General features: G+C 32.8%; 1 protein-coding gene across 5 annotated transcripts in view; it reads left to right on the forward strand.

The window, feature by feature from the left end:
- Positions 1 to 18489, forward strand: part of Ctnna3 (catenin alpha 3) — a 1743363-nt gene that overhangs the window by 1397113 nt on the left and 327761 nt on the right. For all 5 annotated transcript variants that reach the window (XM_058577909.1, XM_046419856.2, XM_058577911.1 and 2 more), the window contains one exon: positions 17080 to 17231. In XM_058577909.1, the coding sequence (XP_058433892.1) occupies positions 17080 to 17231 (152 nt within the window). The remainder of the gene's footprint in view (positions 1 to 17079; positions 17232 to 18489) is intronic.

The following is an 18489-nucleotide window of genomic DNA, read 5'->3' on the forward strand; positions in this document are numbered from 1 at the left end:
ACAGAATCAAGAGATATATATATATATATATATATATATATATATATATATTTCTTTTTTATTTCATTGATGTTTTTAGTTTTCTGAAATGATATAACATTATCCAAGTCTTATTCAGAACAAACAAAATCTGGAGTGTCCATTTCCAAAACAAAGTAGACAAGAAAAAGAAAATGTAGTAATTACTATTTTTAGCATACATTTTTCAGTGGAGAAGAACTAAATGCCTGATTGTTTCTCTGCTTTCCATTTAATGTGTCCATTTTTAAAAATATTGCTCCTGCATGGTTCTACTTTTTATTTATTATTTGTGTTAGCTAATCAAGGTCTCAAAACCTTGTGTCTTGTGACTTTTTAAAGCTAGGGAAGAAGCCCGGTGTTTAATCAAAATTTTCTAAAATGTCACAACAGTTTGTGGGGGAGGATCTGCTTGAAATCCATACAGAAATCCTCCCTCGAAATGTAAGCAGTAATGATTCCTTCTGTTTTCCAAAATTAAACAGTAGGTGGGGTCTGTGGATTTTTTTTTAATTACTTTAGCTTTAGCTATTTACCTGTCACGCATTTAGGGACAAACAGAAAATGTGATGGCCATCTTTAAAGAAATCTTGCCGCATGACTCTAATAAAATAGGAGGCATTTTAGAAGACTTTATAGTCATTTTAACATGGTGATGGAACTGAAATATGAAATTCCTTTAAGGTTATAATCAATCTGAGTAACATCTGAGAAAGTACAATAGAAAGCACATAATTTTACCTTTATCCCATAAAAGTTGTGACTTATCTTGACTGAGCAATTTAATTGACTTGCCTCTTCCTTAAAAAAAAAAAAAAAAAAAAAAACTTTAAAAATCTTTTAAAATAGAGATCTAATTACTTTACCATGGAAACTAAATATGCTCTCAGTGAATTTTGAACTTATCTCTGTCCAGACTTGTATATATTTATTCAATTTGAGTTGAAATTTAAAAAATAAAGTGAAAAAAATCAGTGTTGATTTTTACTGTGGCTAATCTTTTAATGTGATATTGCCTACCTAATTACTAACTATAAAAATCACCTCTACCTCCCCTGCATTAAGAAATGCTTTAAACAACCAAAACTATAAAATGCTGCCACCTTTAAATGTTTCCTACTAAAGTTAAAAGACAGGGATGATTTTAATAAGAATGCATTATGCTCCATATTGCTGCTTCTTACAATGACTGGAAATTTTGGCACCACACAACTTGGGACAATTATCTTGTCCTTTGTGTTCAGAGATGATGTTCTGACAGGTTATTTCCTGAGCAATAACTGAGATATGTGACCTGCTGTCCTTGCCAGGAGAGAGTCTATTTTATAGTTGACAGCAACAGTCACTGAGGAGAGAGTTTGACATTTGTGGCCTTGTAGCCTTTGGGTCAGCCGAGTCTGTTTCTGATTCCTCTGGCTGGTAGAGAACCCTGCCTTCTGTCTTGTCTTGACATCAGAGGCTGACACTGCCTTGTTGCAAATGGTCTCTCAAGGCATTCTCTCTATCGCAGCCCCCCACACATGCAGTCAGCTACCATGTCCTGCAATCACAACCTTTCAATCCCAGTGCCATTTCCCCCATCCTCTTGTCAGTGAAATACAAGAGCTCATTCTGAATGCAGATAGGATCTCTGTTACTGGTCTCTCCTTGCTGGAGAGTTGGTTCTCCTATCATCGTCTATAAAAATGATTACTAAGCTAATGACTATGCATTTCTTAACATATTCTTAGAATGCTTGCGTATGATATTGCCCTTACAAGGCATTTGATAAATGCAGTTTCATTAATGATGGAAGAAAGACGAAAACACTTAGATTGATAAGCCTCTGTTATAGTGCAATACTAATGCAAATATGAATAATATTACTACTAATAATGTAATAGTAACAATAATGTCAGTAAATATTTCCATTTTCCATTTGAACAATCATTTTCATTTCCATAGTTCTTTCACATACAACACATAAATTTCTATAATGTGACAGGTAGCCGCCAAACAATGAAGTTCCTTTTCCCTTAAAGGTCTGTGAAATACTACCAAGAGAGATAACTTTGATTTTGAGTACCAAACTATAGGGAAATTAGAATAACAAAAAATATGTAGAATATCTTAGCATCAAATTTTGTATTTCAATTTGTCCTTCTAACTTCTCTCTGCTTAATCTTTGTCACTTTAACTAATTCTACTTCTACATATTTTCTCCAAAATAAATATTGTCTTTAAAGTTCAGCAATTAGTCCTAATGCCATGTCTTCAAATGGCTTCTCTGTTCAAATACTTGTCATATCAATCTCCTCCTTTCTCTCTCTGTCTCTCCCATCTGCCTGATGGATATGGTGACATGAAGATTACCTAAATTCAGCATGAATAGACCCATCATCCTCTCTTGGTACATCTTTTCTTTTGGTTTATTTATTACTGATAAAAAGTTGCCCCTTTCTTCTAGAAATCAGGATTAATACCTTAGTCATTCAGAATCCTTCCTTTCCTGTACCTCCTGCATCTGATCAGTAGTACAGTTTTGAACTTTTAGTAGCAAATATCCCATCCTTTTCACTTCCATCACCGACAAATCTTCATTCAGATCTTTATGGAGTCTTTCTTGGAGCCTGCTCCAACCGTCTCCTAACTTGTCTTTGCTGCTTCAGCTTAACCATCTATTTTATATACTTCTATATTAGTTATGTAAACTAATGATTTCAAAACTCTTTTCAGTATTACAGACACTTATTCCAATGAAATGGAACTAAAGTATATAAAACAAATGAAAACAGAGTTGCTGTCTTTGAAGTGACAATTGGATGTGGAAACTCACAGGAGTCCCATCCATCCGGACTGTTTGTACCCTACCTCTCTTCACCCCACCAATCCAATGTGCTTCCTGAGACACTCTGATAGAACACATGAAAACCACTGTAAAAACATCTTCTCAGAAAAATTAATTATGACAAGATGATAAAGTTGTATTTCAAACATGCTGCAAGGGAATAGGCTTTAGAAAATCTAAATTAAAATATATTCTCTTGATAGAAATGTTTCAAAGGGGGAAAGGATAACTAGATAATCATTGTTAGGTTATTTACAACTTCACCAAAGCTTCAGGTTAAAAATAATCAGACTCTTAATGTGATAATAATTTGAGACAAATCTAATTTCTTATAAAAGATCATAATCTCATGAAAGTGTCCGAAATTGCTCTGGTTATTTTTTCAGGATTGATGATTATTTGCAAGAGATAGTAATGAATGACATTGAACAAAAGGTTTTGTCCCAGATCAGGAATGGTAGGATATATTTGCTCACCACTGACCATGCTTAACTCCTACTGAAATTTTCTAATGGGTATTAAGAATCTACCAGATTAAGATCAGACTTGTGCAGGGGTTGTGTCTCAGTGGTAGAGCACTCACGTAGCACGTGGGAGGCGCTGAGTTTGATCCTCAGCACCACATAAAAATAAATAAATAAAATAAAGGTATTCTGTCCATCTACAACTAAAAAAAATATTAAAAAAAGAAAAGACTCTTGGGCTTACAGTTTAAATCACAACATGGCATAATCCCTAACTTTTAGCCTTTTTCACATTTTACAATGTTGATAGATGTTTAAGTCTATATATTTTATAATTTTAATGTCTTTGAAGTCAAAATTCTTTTCTTATATTAGTTGCCTTATTCTGCCTTGTATGCTACAGGTGATAGGAAAGGCAGACAAATATATAACAAATGATTTATTGGTATTATATTATCATAGAAGGCTAAAACCAACATGGAGTAGTGAGGTATACATTTATTTCATCTCCAAAGACATTGTGTAATCTTTTAAAATTAGGATTTACAGGATAAATCTTCATCTTTAGAATTATTTAAGGGTTCATCTTTTACTAATTATGTAATTCTGGGTCTTAATTCTTAATAGGACAGAATCTTTGTCATCTCCAGAATGACAAACTTATCTAGAGATAAATATTTACATCAGTAATCAAATATCTATTGAAATTATTATGTTCTATACTAGAAAAATATAACAGAAAGAGCTAACTGGAGATTTGAGGTCACATCTTACATTTCAGGGCATCTCTGGGTATCTTGAGAACAATGGACACCTAGTCATTGTGATGAGTTTTTTTCTGAGGAGAAAGGAACAGATATATCTAATACTATTAAAATTAGAAGCAACAAAGTTACTTACACATTTTTACTTTATTTTGCTGAGAAAACTTATGATAAGTTAGAGAATTCTAGAGGTAGAAATAATAAAATGACATACGAGAGGTTTTTCTTGCGTAATAAAAGATTTTTTAGAGCATTTTGCTGACCTAAGGAATTGGTATTAGCTTTGGGTATTTTGGGTTTTATCCTAATTAATCCTCTTAACTTCAGAGCTTTGTCCATCAGTAATATACCAAATATATTGCATGTGCACCTCAGAGGTGAAGCCAAGAACTGCTGTGGCTTTAATGAACACCAACACGACAGTCTTGATAAGTGAACTTTTCAGCAGGGAGAGACCCAAACCCAATGCACTGCAACTGATTCAATAATAACTCTTTTGACTTTAACTAATGGTAAAGTTGTAGTGCATTATTTCCAGCAGTAAAAATTCATTATGAGTTCCAGTTTGTAAAATTGGGCAACAAATTACTTTCTCAGTCCAACAATACATAAAAGTAGGATTATTGAATTATTAGACCTTGAGTGAAAAAGGCATATTTACTCAATAAATAATTACTGAGTTACTACTGTATGCCAGAAACATATTTGGGAGGCCAAATTAGCAGAACTTTGTGATTTATTAATTTAATGTTGTGAGTGGAAAGACATGGAAAAATAGAGTAAAATTGGTGAAACTGATGACACTATATTTGGAATATCTATCTCTCCCTCTATATATATAATATTATAATCTAGGGAAAGAAATATTATGTATAACATAATATTAGATATATACATAGAATATATGTGTATATATAACATTATATATACTATATCATACATACAAAATATATTACATATGTATGTAGTATATACATAAAGAGCTGGCTTTGTGCAACATCAAGTAGAGCAAGAAATAATAATTATAATAGTAAAATTTCCTTTTTAATACAATGTGGTAAGAGTGTAGAAAATTCTAACACAATCTGAGTTGTGAGCAGAAAACAGTGAGTGTGAAAGGCTATTAATATATTTTCTGTTGCTGTAACATAAATATGAAACTAGGTAATTTATAGAGAATATAAGTTTGGTTCATGGTTCTGGCAGCTGGAAAGTCAAAGAGCATAGTGCTAGCATCTTCTTGTCATCTGGCAGAGCCTTCTTGCTCCAGTATAACTTGACAGAAGTCATCAAATGGTAAAACAGAGCGAGCTGCTAGAAGGGGTCTCTCTCTTCCTCTTCTTACAGATTCACTAATACCATCATAGAAATTCCAACCTATTGGCCTTATCTAGTGGTAATTATCTCCCAAAGACTCCACCTCCACTAATATATGAAGCTGGAGATTAAGTTTCCAAATATAAACTTTTAGGGGATCATGTGGCAGGCTCTCTGAACAGTTGCTATCTGTATTGACACTTAAGAGAACAAATTTCAGCATAATGGAGACTATGAAAAAAGACATACAGAGAAAATATGAAGATATGTAAATAAGATGACATATGAAGGAAAAGCTGCAAGCTATTTTGAATGTTTCATTCATAAAATGACAGATGTGAAGTTATTGGAGATGGGGATGAAGAAGGAACAGATTTCAACAGTCAGGACAATGATAAACATTGATGGTTAGAACAATTATTGTGATAGTAATAGGAAATATGGGTTTAAGAATTATAGTATCAGGTGAGTTAGGGAGATAATATTTCAGTCAAGGTGAGATTGAGATATGATTAAGAAGACCCAAATCAGAGCAATGATAATAGGGATTTAAGAATAATCTATTTTTACCCCCTGTGATGCTAGGGATTGAACCCAGGGCCTCACACATGCTAGGCAAGTGCTCTAACATTGAGCTATGTTCCCAGTCCTAGAAAGAATCTTGAATTGGGAATTTTTTGTTTGTATGCAAAAATAACCAAACTTGAAGACAGAAAAGGGGATAGATTGGAGGGAACAATTCAGGAAAAACTCCCATCATTCATGTTTATGTGCTTGAGTGGACTATAGTTATATTTTCCAAGATAGGAAATATAAGAGCCATGGTAAACATGGTGAAAGGAAGTAACACCTTAATTTTTGTATATGTTGAATGGAAAGATGCATATAATGTATTCAGTTTAAGAAATGTGCCATGTTGTGCATGTGTGAGTCTAGTGGAAGAAATGAGAATACAATGTAGTAACTTGGGAGTTCTATTTGTATCGGCTGTAGAAACAAACTACAAAAAATAATGGAAATATCTGATTCAAATACTTCATCTTATCAGCATTTCAGTTATCACAAAGAACAATGTATTCTGAGATAAACTAAGAGCCACAAAAATATTTTTGCTCTTAAGAAGCACAGAATCAAAACAAAAGTACTTACATGAGGGGATCAACTGGGAATATTTAGAGACCTAATATATTTTTAACAGAAATCATGTACAATTATGTATTTTCTGGTATGGAAAAGGGCAGTGTCCCATTAGGATCTTGTGCTTGATCTCATTTCCAAAATTCTGATATTTTATGCCTTCAGTTTTAATTTTAATGTTTATTTTCTAAAGATTCTAATAGTATTTGAAATGTAGCCATCCTACAGGATTTCCTTGTTATTGAGTTAACAATCACAAACCATGAAAGCATCATTTGAGTTTTAAGGCACTCAGATGAAAAAGAGCCCTTTATTATTAATAGAAACTTAGTTTGTGTAACCTATTTGGTAGTAAATATTTACTATAACTTTCACTATTTTTTTCTTGCCAATATTTGAATTTAAAATATATGAAATAGGATGATAACAAAAATCTGTGTTGTATCTCCTTTTTGAGTTACATTTGAGTTTAGATGCTTTTGAAGATTCCTGCTTTATTTAAAGCAAAAAAAAAAAAAAAGTCCCTTGGGTATAGTATTAAAACAAACCCAGACCACAGCATATCCATCAATATGAAGGATAGTAAAGAAAACAGAGAATTGTAAATAAGAGATAGCTCCATCACTAATCATCTATATGTATAGATAGTCACCAAAGTCACTTTTCTCATCTTTAAAGTGGGTTTATTTTAGGATTGAATTGTAACATCATTGAATTAGCTGTACTCTTTTCAACTTTAGTAACATAAAGGAAGATTCACAGGTTTATTTTATAGAGAAGTCCAGAGAGTGTGTTTCTTCGGTTAATCTAGCAGTTCATCAACACTAACAAGAATACATATACTTTCTATGTGATAGGTTATCTCTTTCCTGTGAGGTTGCCCCAGAAATTATAGGACCAGCATCAAAATATCCAGAGGGAAAAGGGACCATCCTTCTCCACTGTTCCGCATTGAGCAAAAAGTTTGCCCAGAAACCTTCCGCAATATACTTCCCTAATTGTCATTGGCTGGAATGTGGGTCAAGGTCCCACTAAACTGATCACTGACAAGAGAAATGATGACATTAATAATTAGGATTTACCTTTGAACCTCATCTTCCTACAGTTTGGATACCTGAAAAAAAATCATGGTTTTCTATCATATCAGATACTATATCAGGTACTATATCAGATACCCTAATACTTTAACACTTTGAAGATGATAATGCTAGTATTTTATGAAAGAAATAATATGGTATAGTTTCAGTAAGGCATGTCCCTTGAAGGCCTGTTTGTTAAAGACTTGGACCTCAAGTTGGGGCTCTTAGAAAGCTGTTGGAATCTTTAATAGGTGAGGCCTAATAGGAGGATGTTAGGTCACTTGGGTTATGTTCATGAAGAGGTACTGGGACCCTAGCCCCTTCCAGTCTCTGCTTTCTGACTGCCATGAGGTACTTACTTGCTCTAGCTTGCAATCCCTGATGTAATACAGTGCTTTATCATAGACCCAAAGTGATAGGGACAACCAGCTATGGACTGAAACCTCCAAAACTATGAGTCAAAATAAAGTGCAACCTTTTACAATTGATTATTTCAGGTATTTTTTATAGTAATAGAAAGCCAGTTAACACATAATCTAATGAAGAATGCCTTTTCATCCTCCTTAACTGTATTTCTTAAGATTACTGTTCATCTTATTCTTTAATAACCAAAAATATCAATATACAAGTAGTTCAGTCATTCTTATTAACAAAGTGCTGAGGAAAGTCTTTTCAACTTACTTCTAATGAACATTTATAAGTTCTCAGCTTTCTTTTATGGATAATAAGAACCATGAAACTCATTGCTTCATTTTTGCATGGGATGCAAGAAATCAGTTTTATTATTAATTGCTCTCCCTTAACTCTAGGACTTTTATGTAATTATGCTTCTGATACCATTTTGATTACATGGCTCCTATTCTATTGGCCTTGTTTCAAAAGTTTTAACAACTTTTGGGATTGTTTTGTTTTTAGGTACCAGGAATTGAACCCAGGGTACTTAGGCCCTGAGCCACATCCCCAGCCCATTTTCATCTTTTTATTTTAAGACAAGATATTGCTAAGTTGCTCAGGGCCTCTCTAAGTTGCTGAGACTGACTTTGAACATGTGATCCTCTTGCCTCAGCCTCTAGAGCTGATGGGATTACAGCCATGCACTGCCACACCTGGCCTTTTGTCTCATTTAAAAATTTCTTGAATACTTTTTCGAAAACAAAAGAGTTATAAAAATTAAATTTCTCCTTCTACCCATTCATATTATTATATCTATACATTTATTCACTCACCTTTTCTTTTCTTCATCCATCCAGCCAGCCATATATCCATCTTCCTATCTATCTGTCCATTTTTTTTGTTCAAATATCTTCTGGTCCATAACCAAATATAGCCAGAGAAAATGAATTCAAAGAATTTATAATTATGAATAGACTTATGGATCCAGAAAATATTTATGCTAGAATAGAATAGTGCAGATTCTTTGTTTTGCAGAAGAGAAGTTTAATGCCTTTCCTTTCCATTTTTTTCCCCTCTGATCAGCTTACATTGACTCAGAAATTTGGGGGATTTCTGGAACCATTTTAAAATGTTATAGAATTTATATAAATTAATTTTCTTTAGTAGATTTCCTTAGAAGTTTTTGTAAACCAACATGTAGAAATTTAGTTTTACTAAGAAATTTAGGATATAAGTATTTATCTAAAAAGTCATTTTAATTGCCATAAACTGAATTTAAAATAAGAGGGTTTTTAAATTTATTCAACAAATATTAGTAAAAGAAGTGACTCAGTACACCAGAATGTCACTAAAAAGTTCATGAACAATTTCTATTCAATATGCTAGAAAAATTTCTATTGCATGAATTAAACAATTATATATTAAAAAATATTAATTTGGGCTTCCTGAAATATGAAGATATTGATTATGATAGTAGAAAGATTCAAGGTAAATGAATGTCAAATATAAGAAAAATGAACCTGTGTTTTTAAAAAAATTCAACTTGTGATCCTACATACAGGAAGTTATATGAACCATGGGGAATTAAGCTAATTTAGGAAAAATAAAATTACTATTATCAATGTGTTTGAGTCCATAATCTTTTACTGTAATATTATAAATCATTAAAATAATTAAAATTCTATTAGAATAAAAATTATTAGTTGGCATTGTGATTTGAGACAATATTATTATATATTGCAACTAATAAAATTTCAGTAGATCTATAATCTTATAACCTTTGAAGGATTAATCAGAACAGATATTATTTATAATATTTCAATGCAAAAAAATATATTTCTTGTTTATGAACTCATCTATATTTATACTAAGGTGAATCTGTCTTGACCAGCAAAGCTCATAATGTTATCAGTAGATAGAATCTGATATCCCGTTTTACTATAGGCCACAACACTTTTAGGTGCCAAAGAGATTTTTTTAAAGATTTATAATTCATGTTAATGAAATGTGCACAGAAAAATTACAAAAGTGATATCCTTATCAGCATCTAAATCATTGTCCCGTGAAGGACAGATAATCAACAAATATTCTCTTTGAAAAAATTTTAAAGAGTCATGTCCAATAGAATTGTTTTTGATGATGAATCTGAGCTATGTGTACACTGTCTAATATGGCAGCCACATGTGGTAGGTGGACTAGAGTAATGAGGATGTGAAATTTTAGTTATATTTATTTTTAGTAATTTAAATATTATTAAATAGCAATACACTAAGTTGTTTGTAGGAGCACTATACATAACAGTCCAAAACTATAATTTTTCCAAATGACCATTAGTGACAGAGTTGAAAAACAAATTATATTATAGTTGTACAATGGCATAGTATGCAGCAATGAGAATGAAAACTGCAATACTACACACAATAGTGTGAGAAAAATTTCATAAGTTTATTTTGTGTCAATAAGATACAAGAGAATATACATTATGATTCCAATCTCATCTACCAGAACAGGCTAAATTTTTCTCTTAGATATTATAGGTCTCTTGATTTCTACTTCTAACCCTGCACCAAAGTCAAATCAAAATGTATCAAAGACTTAGGAATTAGACCAGAAACCCTGCAGTACTAGAAAAAAACACAGGGTCGATGTTCCGTCATATTGGTATTGGCACCAACTTCCTTTAAACTGTCACCAACAAGACCCTTTAAACTCAAGAAAAACTAAATATCAATAAGTGTGATGCCATCAACTTAAAAAGCATCTACAAAGCAAAGGAAACAAGAGCATGAAGAGAGAACCTAGAGAATGGGAGAAAATCTTTGCTAACTGCTTCTTGGTTAGGGGATTAATATCCAGAATATATAAAGAACTCAAAAAACTTAATACCAAAATAACAAATGACCCAATCAATAAATAGGCAAAAGAACTAAATAGATATTTCTCAAAATAAAAAACACAAATGGCCAACAAATATATGAAAAGATGTTCAATATCTCTAGCAATCAAGGAAATGCAAACCAAAATGACACCATTTCATCTAACTCCAATTAGAATGGCAATTATCAAGAACACACAAAATAAATAAATGCTGGTGAAGATCTAGGGAAAAAATATACCTTGCTGGTGGGACTGCAGACTAGTACAGCTACTCTGGAAAGCAATATGGAAAATCCTCAAAACACTAAAAATAAAACCACTATATGACCCAGCTATCCCACTCATTAGTATTTATACGAAAGAACCCAAACCAGCACACTATACCAATACAGACACCTCAATGTTTGTAGCAGCACAATTCACAATAGCCAAATTATGTAATCAACACAAATGTCCATCAATAGATTAACGGATTAAGAAATTACAGTATACACACACACACACACACACACACATATAATGGAGTTTTACTCAGTCATAAAGGAGAAATTTGCTGGTAAATAGATGGAAATGGGAACATCATGCTATGTGAAATAAGCCAGTCTCAAAAAAATCAAGGGTTGAATTGTTTTTCATATGTGGAAACTAGAGTAAGATAAAGGAGATAAGGGGTGGGGGATCAAATATCATAAAGATATAGGGAAGATCAGTACATTGGAAGAAGGAGATTAAGAAGGAGAGGTGGCATGGTAAGTGAGGAAATGCAAATGAAATTTTAAAAAATTATGATATGTGCATATATATAGATATACCACAAGGAATTTAACCTTTATGTATAAGTAAAAAGAACCAATCAAAAATAAATAAAATAAATGAGCAAAAGGAAGTTCAGTAGAGTAGAGAAAGGAGAATGGGAGCAGGGAGGAGGAGAGGAAAGGGGAGGATGTGAACTGATATCAAATTCCATAAATGTATGAATTTGTCAAGATGAACCTAACTGCTATATAGAACTATAATGATCTAAAGAAAAAGTTACAGATCTCTTAGCATAGTAATTATTACTTGTTAAACAAATTACTTCTAAACTTATAAGCTTAAAGCAATAAACATTTATTATTCACATCAGAAATACAGAAGTGGCTTGAGTGGTTCTGGCTTAGGGCTTCTCATAATATTATAGTCAAGTAGTCATCTTAGGCTGCAGTCAACTAAAGGCTTGAGTGGAGCAAGAGTACCTACTTCCAAGTTCACTCACTTGGCTGTTGGCCTGTGTCCTCATATTTTAGCTAACTGTTGACTGGTCACCACAGTTCCTTACCATGTGAGTCTTTTCATAATTTACAACATGACAGCTCAAGTTCCTAAAGCAAGTAATATGCAAGAGAGAGGGACCAAAATGGATTCTGCAATGTCATTTTAAACAAGCCTTCAAAGTAGCACAAAAAGAGTAAGCATTCTTTTAAATAAAGAGTCAATTTATTCCCTGCATTAAAACAAAGAGGTATGTCAGAGAACAAAGGTCAGCATGTTATTTGGCACAGGACCAACTTTAAATAGTTAAGTATTCACTTTTGTGTACATTGTGATGTGAAGAAATAGAAAAATAATGTGAGGAAAAGTATGAGTTAAATCTTTATCTCAGGTTTAAAAGTCATTGGATAAACTTCTAAAATATTTAAATCAAGACATATGACTTATTAATATTAACATATGGTTTAAAGATGAAGCCCCAGGGAAAGAAGTTTCTAAGTCACTGGACAGATCCGAAGGTGGACATTCAGGCTAATTAAGTGTTCAGACTTTCATATGTAGAAAAATATCTCTGCTAGAAGAAAGAAAAAATAGTATCAGCTTCATGAAGCTATGGGTCTTAAAATTCTTTCTTTTTTTATTTTATTTCTCTCATTTTGGAGATATTCCAGATGTTTAAAAGATGGAGGCAGGATATAATAGAAAGGTCAGAGTGTGTCTCTTGTTAACCGTGTGATGTGTCATAAATGATCAGAGTGAGTCAGTCCTTTATGACACATAATTTAAAAAGTGGTGAGATCCTCCCCATGGATTTTAGGATATATAATCTGTGAGGTACCAAACGCTTTCCTGTTATACAACATTAGCTCTCTAAATATTAAATAAATATGAACCACAATAATGAGTGTTCAATAAAGGGAAAAATGAAGGGTATGAAGTATTTATAGAAGTCATTCATATGCTTAATTGTAGTTTCCACTATTATTAATTCATTCCCAGTTGCTTAACACAATATAAAGAAATTATGACTTAGCATTATGTGCACTTTCAAAGGCAAATTTCTCTACCATTAGTAATTTTCAAAGATAATAATATAATTAGAAATATTTTAATCTGTTTTATTAATGATAGAAAACATAACTTGGTGACATCATTTCAGATCATTACCTGTAATGAGTCTGAATTCTTTGCTGACCTATTTAATTTGATAATTATGTACCCTCGTCTACTTTCAAATGCACATAATAAATTTAGCAAGGATTAAGAAGGGATAAAATATTCTTGGGTTACTACAAGAGAGAGGCAAAAGGCTTAGGAGAATTTGCCTCTATAGGTCTGTTAACCTCATTGTCAGAAAATTAACATTAATTTCCCCAGGAGCACTGCAATTCAGAAGCCCCAAGGACTTCACTTATTAAAAGGAGGCAGTTCAGCTTTAGGGTTCAGAGAGCAGGCTTTTTAGTCTCAATTACCTGCCCTTCACTTATTAGCAGTGTGACCTCAGTTTCCTCATCGGTTAAATCAGTGTAGTAACAGTATAGTTCCTGTCTCACAGGGCTGCTGTAAGTATTAAATTAGGCATGCATATTAAATACTTATCACAGTAGTGAGCTGATATAATGAATGCTAAGCTATCATTGTGTATATTCCTGAATAAAGGTGATTGAGGAAGTATAGACTTCAGTTCAGGAATTCTGAACTGCTTTAGAATTTTCCATATCAATAGACAAGACCTTTTGTTTGTCCCAAATATATTGACCCAAAGGTCATCTTTATTTCAAAAATTTAATCTTCAAAGTTCAGAACAGTTCATCCTACCTGGCATTTCAATTGATTAGAATGAATTTGTTTAAAATATACCCCTTTTTGATCAATGATTGTAAAGCATGACTATATATTATGTGTGAACCTTATTTTTTTTAAACCTGAGTAGATTATAGATTGAAGATAGGTTTGTCAATTTGTTATTCCTTCTAAATTACCATTAGCTGGATACTTCATTATATTCACTTTGTGCTTTCTTGAAAGCATTACAAAAATTTGCTCCTAGTTTGATCCATGCAACCATATGTCCACAGAATAAGTAAAGCACACTAGCAGCTGATGTTTAAGCTAATGAAATGAGAAATGTATTACATATCAGCTTCAAATAGTTCATTTATGCAGTTAGAGTAAAAAAGTTGTATTTTCCATCTGTACTTCAGAAATTAAACATTTGCTTGTGAAAGATTTTATTTTAATTGGAGCTAATATTAGCTTATTAATAAAAGGAACCTAGAGGAGTTAAAATGAAATCATGTTGCAATAATGAAAAGATTTTGTTGTATTTTCCTTAAAATATCCTAAATCTTTTTCACATTATCTCACACAGTGAAAACTAGATGTTTACATGGCTTTATGTTTTTTATTCTTTTCTTTTGCCAAAATTGCCATGGGAAAACAATGGGAGCAGTTTTGCTACTGTGGACATGAGTTTGCTCAAGGAATTGATAGAAGTATTGTGTTGCACACTTGTTGGTATATGAGAAAAATACTTTTTCGTAAGGAAGATTATGAATACAGTTTTGCAAACAGGCCATGACAGCTATTGAGACCACATTTCTTTGTGCTTAACTGTGTTTAGAGTTAATAAAGGATGTCAAAGAAAGCAATGGTTTTTGTGGGTGATTTAGTGTTCATGCCTGGACACACCTTAAATGTTCTCTCTTCTTTCAGTACTACCACAAGTAAAGATAAACTCATTAAATATTTTTGAATGTTTCTGTAATCCTGACAATATATTTTTGGAGTTTCCTTACTTGAGAAAAATGTAACTCACATTACATGTAATACAACTTAAACATAAGCTACATTTTTTTCTGGCTTTTATATATTCTATTCATTCCTTTAATTGTATTCCCTTAATGTGTTCAATTATTTATCTACTACATGCTGAGCTAGGTACACCAAATATAAATAGGCAAATATAAGGAAATATTGGAAATGCATAAACCTTAGTGTCATGACTCATTCATGAAACAATTTAGTAGTGTTTTGTGACAAATACTATTGTACTTAATGCTAAGAATGGCTTCCATCAATAAAATACTTAAAAACAAGTCTAAAGAATGAGCAGAATTTAAGCAGGGGAAGGACTATGATGTGGACTTGAAAAGATGATGATGGTTAGAGGAAGTAGAGCTAAAAATTGTCAATGGATTCAGGACATTATTATGGTGGAGAGGATTGCATTTAGTGGGCATCTGAATGTAGGAGGAAAAGCAGAGCAGGAGATCAAAGAAAACACTGGGACTTTTCATGAGTGACTGGGCATAAAAATAGAGCAATTCTGTGTTTGAATATGGTTTCTTCCCTGTAAAATTCATGCTGAAATTTAATTCCCATAATGAGACATTAAGAAATAGGACTAAGTAGAATTTTAAGTAGGTGATTCAAGGTTCTGCCTTCATGAATGGGTTAGTCCATTAATCCACTAACTAATGGATTAGTGGGCTATGTGTTATCTTGAGAGTGGGTCTGCTATAAAAGCCACTTTGACCAGATGTCTCACATGTCCCCTGTCTCTCAGCACTGTATCACCTCAGGGTTTGCCACCAAGGAAGCCATCTCTACATGTGGCCTCTTGACCTTGGACCAAAACCATGGGCCTCTTTTAACTCATCCACTGTATAGTATTATGTTATTAGCAATAGTAAATGGATTAAGACAAATAAGTAGATGAAAACTAGCTTTTCTGGATAGAAAATAACATGTTTAGATTCATATGGGATAGGTTTGAGGTGCTGTAAAAAATTCAGATAGACTTTTGCAATGGAAAATTGGATTGGCTTTCTGGCCTTCAAAGACTATGTCTGAATTAGAGAGTCTTTGGAAGTCATATCCATGTAGCTGGGAGCTGTGATTTGGGAATCTTTCTCCTCAGAAAAATGATGTGTTTTCTTCCTCCTTGGCTCTGTTATTCATTGAAAGTAGAGCAATTTGATGGAATCGTACTCTATAACACTATTAGCCAATGTATGTTTCTGTGATGGTAGCCTTATTTCTATTTTTCAAAACGGAAGTTCATATATGTGTCAACTGAACATTTGAAATGGGTTTAATGTAACTGAGGAGCTGAAATTTTATTTACTGTTTACAAATTTAATTTTTAATAGCCATGTCTATGTAGATGTTATTATCATTGGGCAGCATGCCTAGAGGATGGACAAAGGAAGGGAGTACAGTAGATAATACTGGAAGGTACAGTGGCTTAGAAAAGTACCCTAAATCTAGTGAAGGGTTAATAAATGTTACTGTTTTTAAATCTGGAAATATCTTTTTATTGGATATTAATTCTGAAACTTTATTTTTTTTAAATAAAAGGTCGATCTACATATTGGCTTTGCTGATACATTGATACCTATACTCAGTGTTATGCCGTTTTAGAAATAGTTTGCATATGACATTACCAATTTCTTTCAACAATATTTTGATTATATGGAAAACATCTTACCAAAAGAATGTTTACAGCATCTTTATTGATTTTACAACAGAATTAGTATCTATAATAGTTAGTTATAGTTTCTTTCTGTTTAGCAATTTAGACGTTTTATTTCTTTAAATATTGTTGTGTTTACTACTGTTTTTCATACCAATTCCTTTTTGTTATTTCTTGAGATTTATATTGAACATGATAAGTAACTACATAGTCTCAGGCTTGGGAATAACAAAGAGAATAACAAAGATAGATAATTTTAAAATATTTCTATAAATATGTGTTTCATTGTCTTTGATACCTTTTTACTTTTCAGAGATCCAAGAAAAAATCCTGCCAAAATGTTTTATATCTCTACTTTTAAAAATTATGAAGTGTCAGTTAATCAAATAACTTATTTAAAAATACAACCCTACACTCCTGGAAATTATAGAAACCTACAATTACAAAGACAATCTTCTCTTATTTATTTTAATAGTAATTCCTGAGTTTGTAACACAAGTGAATGTCGCCTTGGAAGCCTTAAACAAGAACTCCTTAAACTTATTTGATGATAATCAATTTGTGGATATCTCAAAGAAGATCTATGACACAATTCATGATATCAGATGTTCTGTCATGATGATTCGGGTAAGTCTGCTTTTCTTTCCTTGAATTATTTCAACATTCTTCATCATCTGAAATGCTTGGAATGGTTGCAAGAAAGAGTTTATTCTATTCTCTGACATCAACGCTGAAATCCATTAGAACTTCAGCAATTCATATGTATCCCCAAAGTCAGATCCACTGTCACAAACCATAATTCTACTTATGTATTTGGTTATAACTTATGTAAATGAGTATATTAGCTGCAGCATGTGCAGAAATGATAAGATGTATTGTGTACAAGTGTCTCATGGCATAATCAAGAGGCAAAGAGAAATATATCAAGTAATTTGCTTTCTTTCCTCTAACAAATGGCAAGTATCTTTCCTATTACTAAGTTGGAATTGATAAGGAAATATATTAAAACAAGGTATTTCTGTAGTGAAATCCTCTCTTCCTATATCACAGAATCACAGAGTGTTCTGCAAGAAATCTGACCTGAGCCACCAGGAACAGCAAACTCTTGAACTTTCCCAGTCTGGGAGTTGTCTATTTAAGGAAATGCATGCCACATTTACAGCGATGTGAATGCATTGTAGGCATACTGTATATACACAGACCACAATCATGCTTTTACTCAAATGTTTATGTAAATTAATTTAAATGTTAGTAATGAAACAACATATGTATATGTAAGATACTAAGTCTTGGGACAGGTTCACCTGCATGCAGACCCTTAAGTAAGGATTAATGTTATCAGAAATGTATTTAGGAGCAAATAAACGTGAGATTAGGATGGGAAGGAAGCTAATAAGGTATAATTATGAATCACCACAGGCAATTGGGGCTGATCCTGCTGGTGAACTCTGGGAGGTACTGTATTACACACCTCAGAATTATTTCACCTGAGGTGAACAAAATCTGGAAACTTAGCCACCTATTCATCCTTGATTAAATGCTATTCTCAGGGGTGGTACCTGGGCCTGATGTTCAGAGTTAGTCAAGCTCTTGTGGCCAAAGAAAGCAACCCTCAGGCAGGGTGGCAGGTGCTTGCAGTTAGAAGATTCAGCAGGACTGCTGAGTGTAATTTGTAAGAATGAATAGAGTTTCATCTGAAAGCTTCTGTCTGGACTTAACTACTAGTAACACTGTAGGATGAAAGTAAAAGTGGCAAGAAGATATGGGTAACGTATTAATAGTAGCTGATAGACCTGAAAGTTACAGTTAGGTGACACTGAGAAGTCCATAGGGCTGACAATGGAGAGCCTGGCAGGGTCGGTGGAAGAGTCTGCAAGACAGTGGT

This window comes from Marmota monax, unplaced genomic scaffold (genome assembly GCF_021218885.2).
Source record: "Marmota monax isolate L192 unplaced genomic scaffold, Marmota_monax_Labrador192_F-V1.1 WCK01_AAM20220418_F8-fsc00019, whole genome shotgun sequence".
NCBI classification, from domain to species: Eukaryota; Metazoa; Chordata; class Mammalia; order Rodentia; family Sciuridae; genus Marmota; species Marmota monax.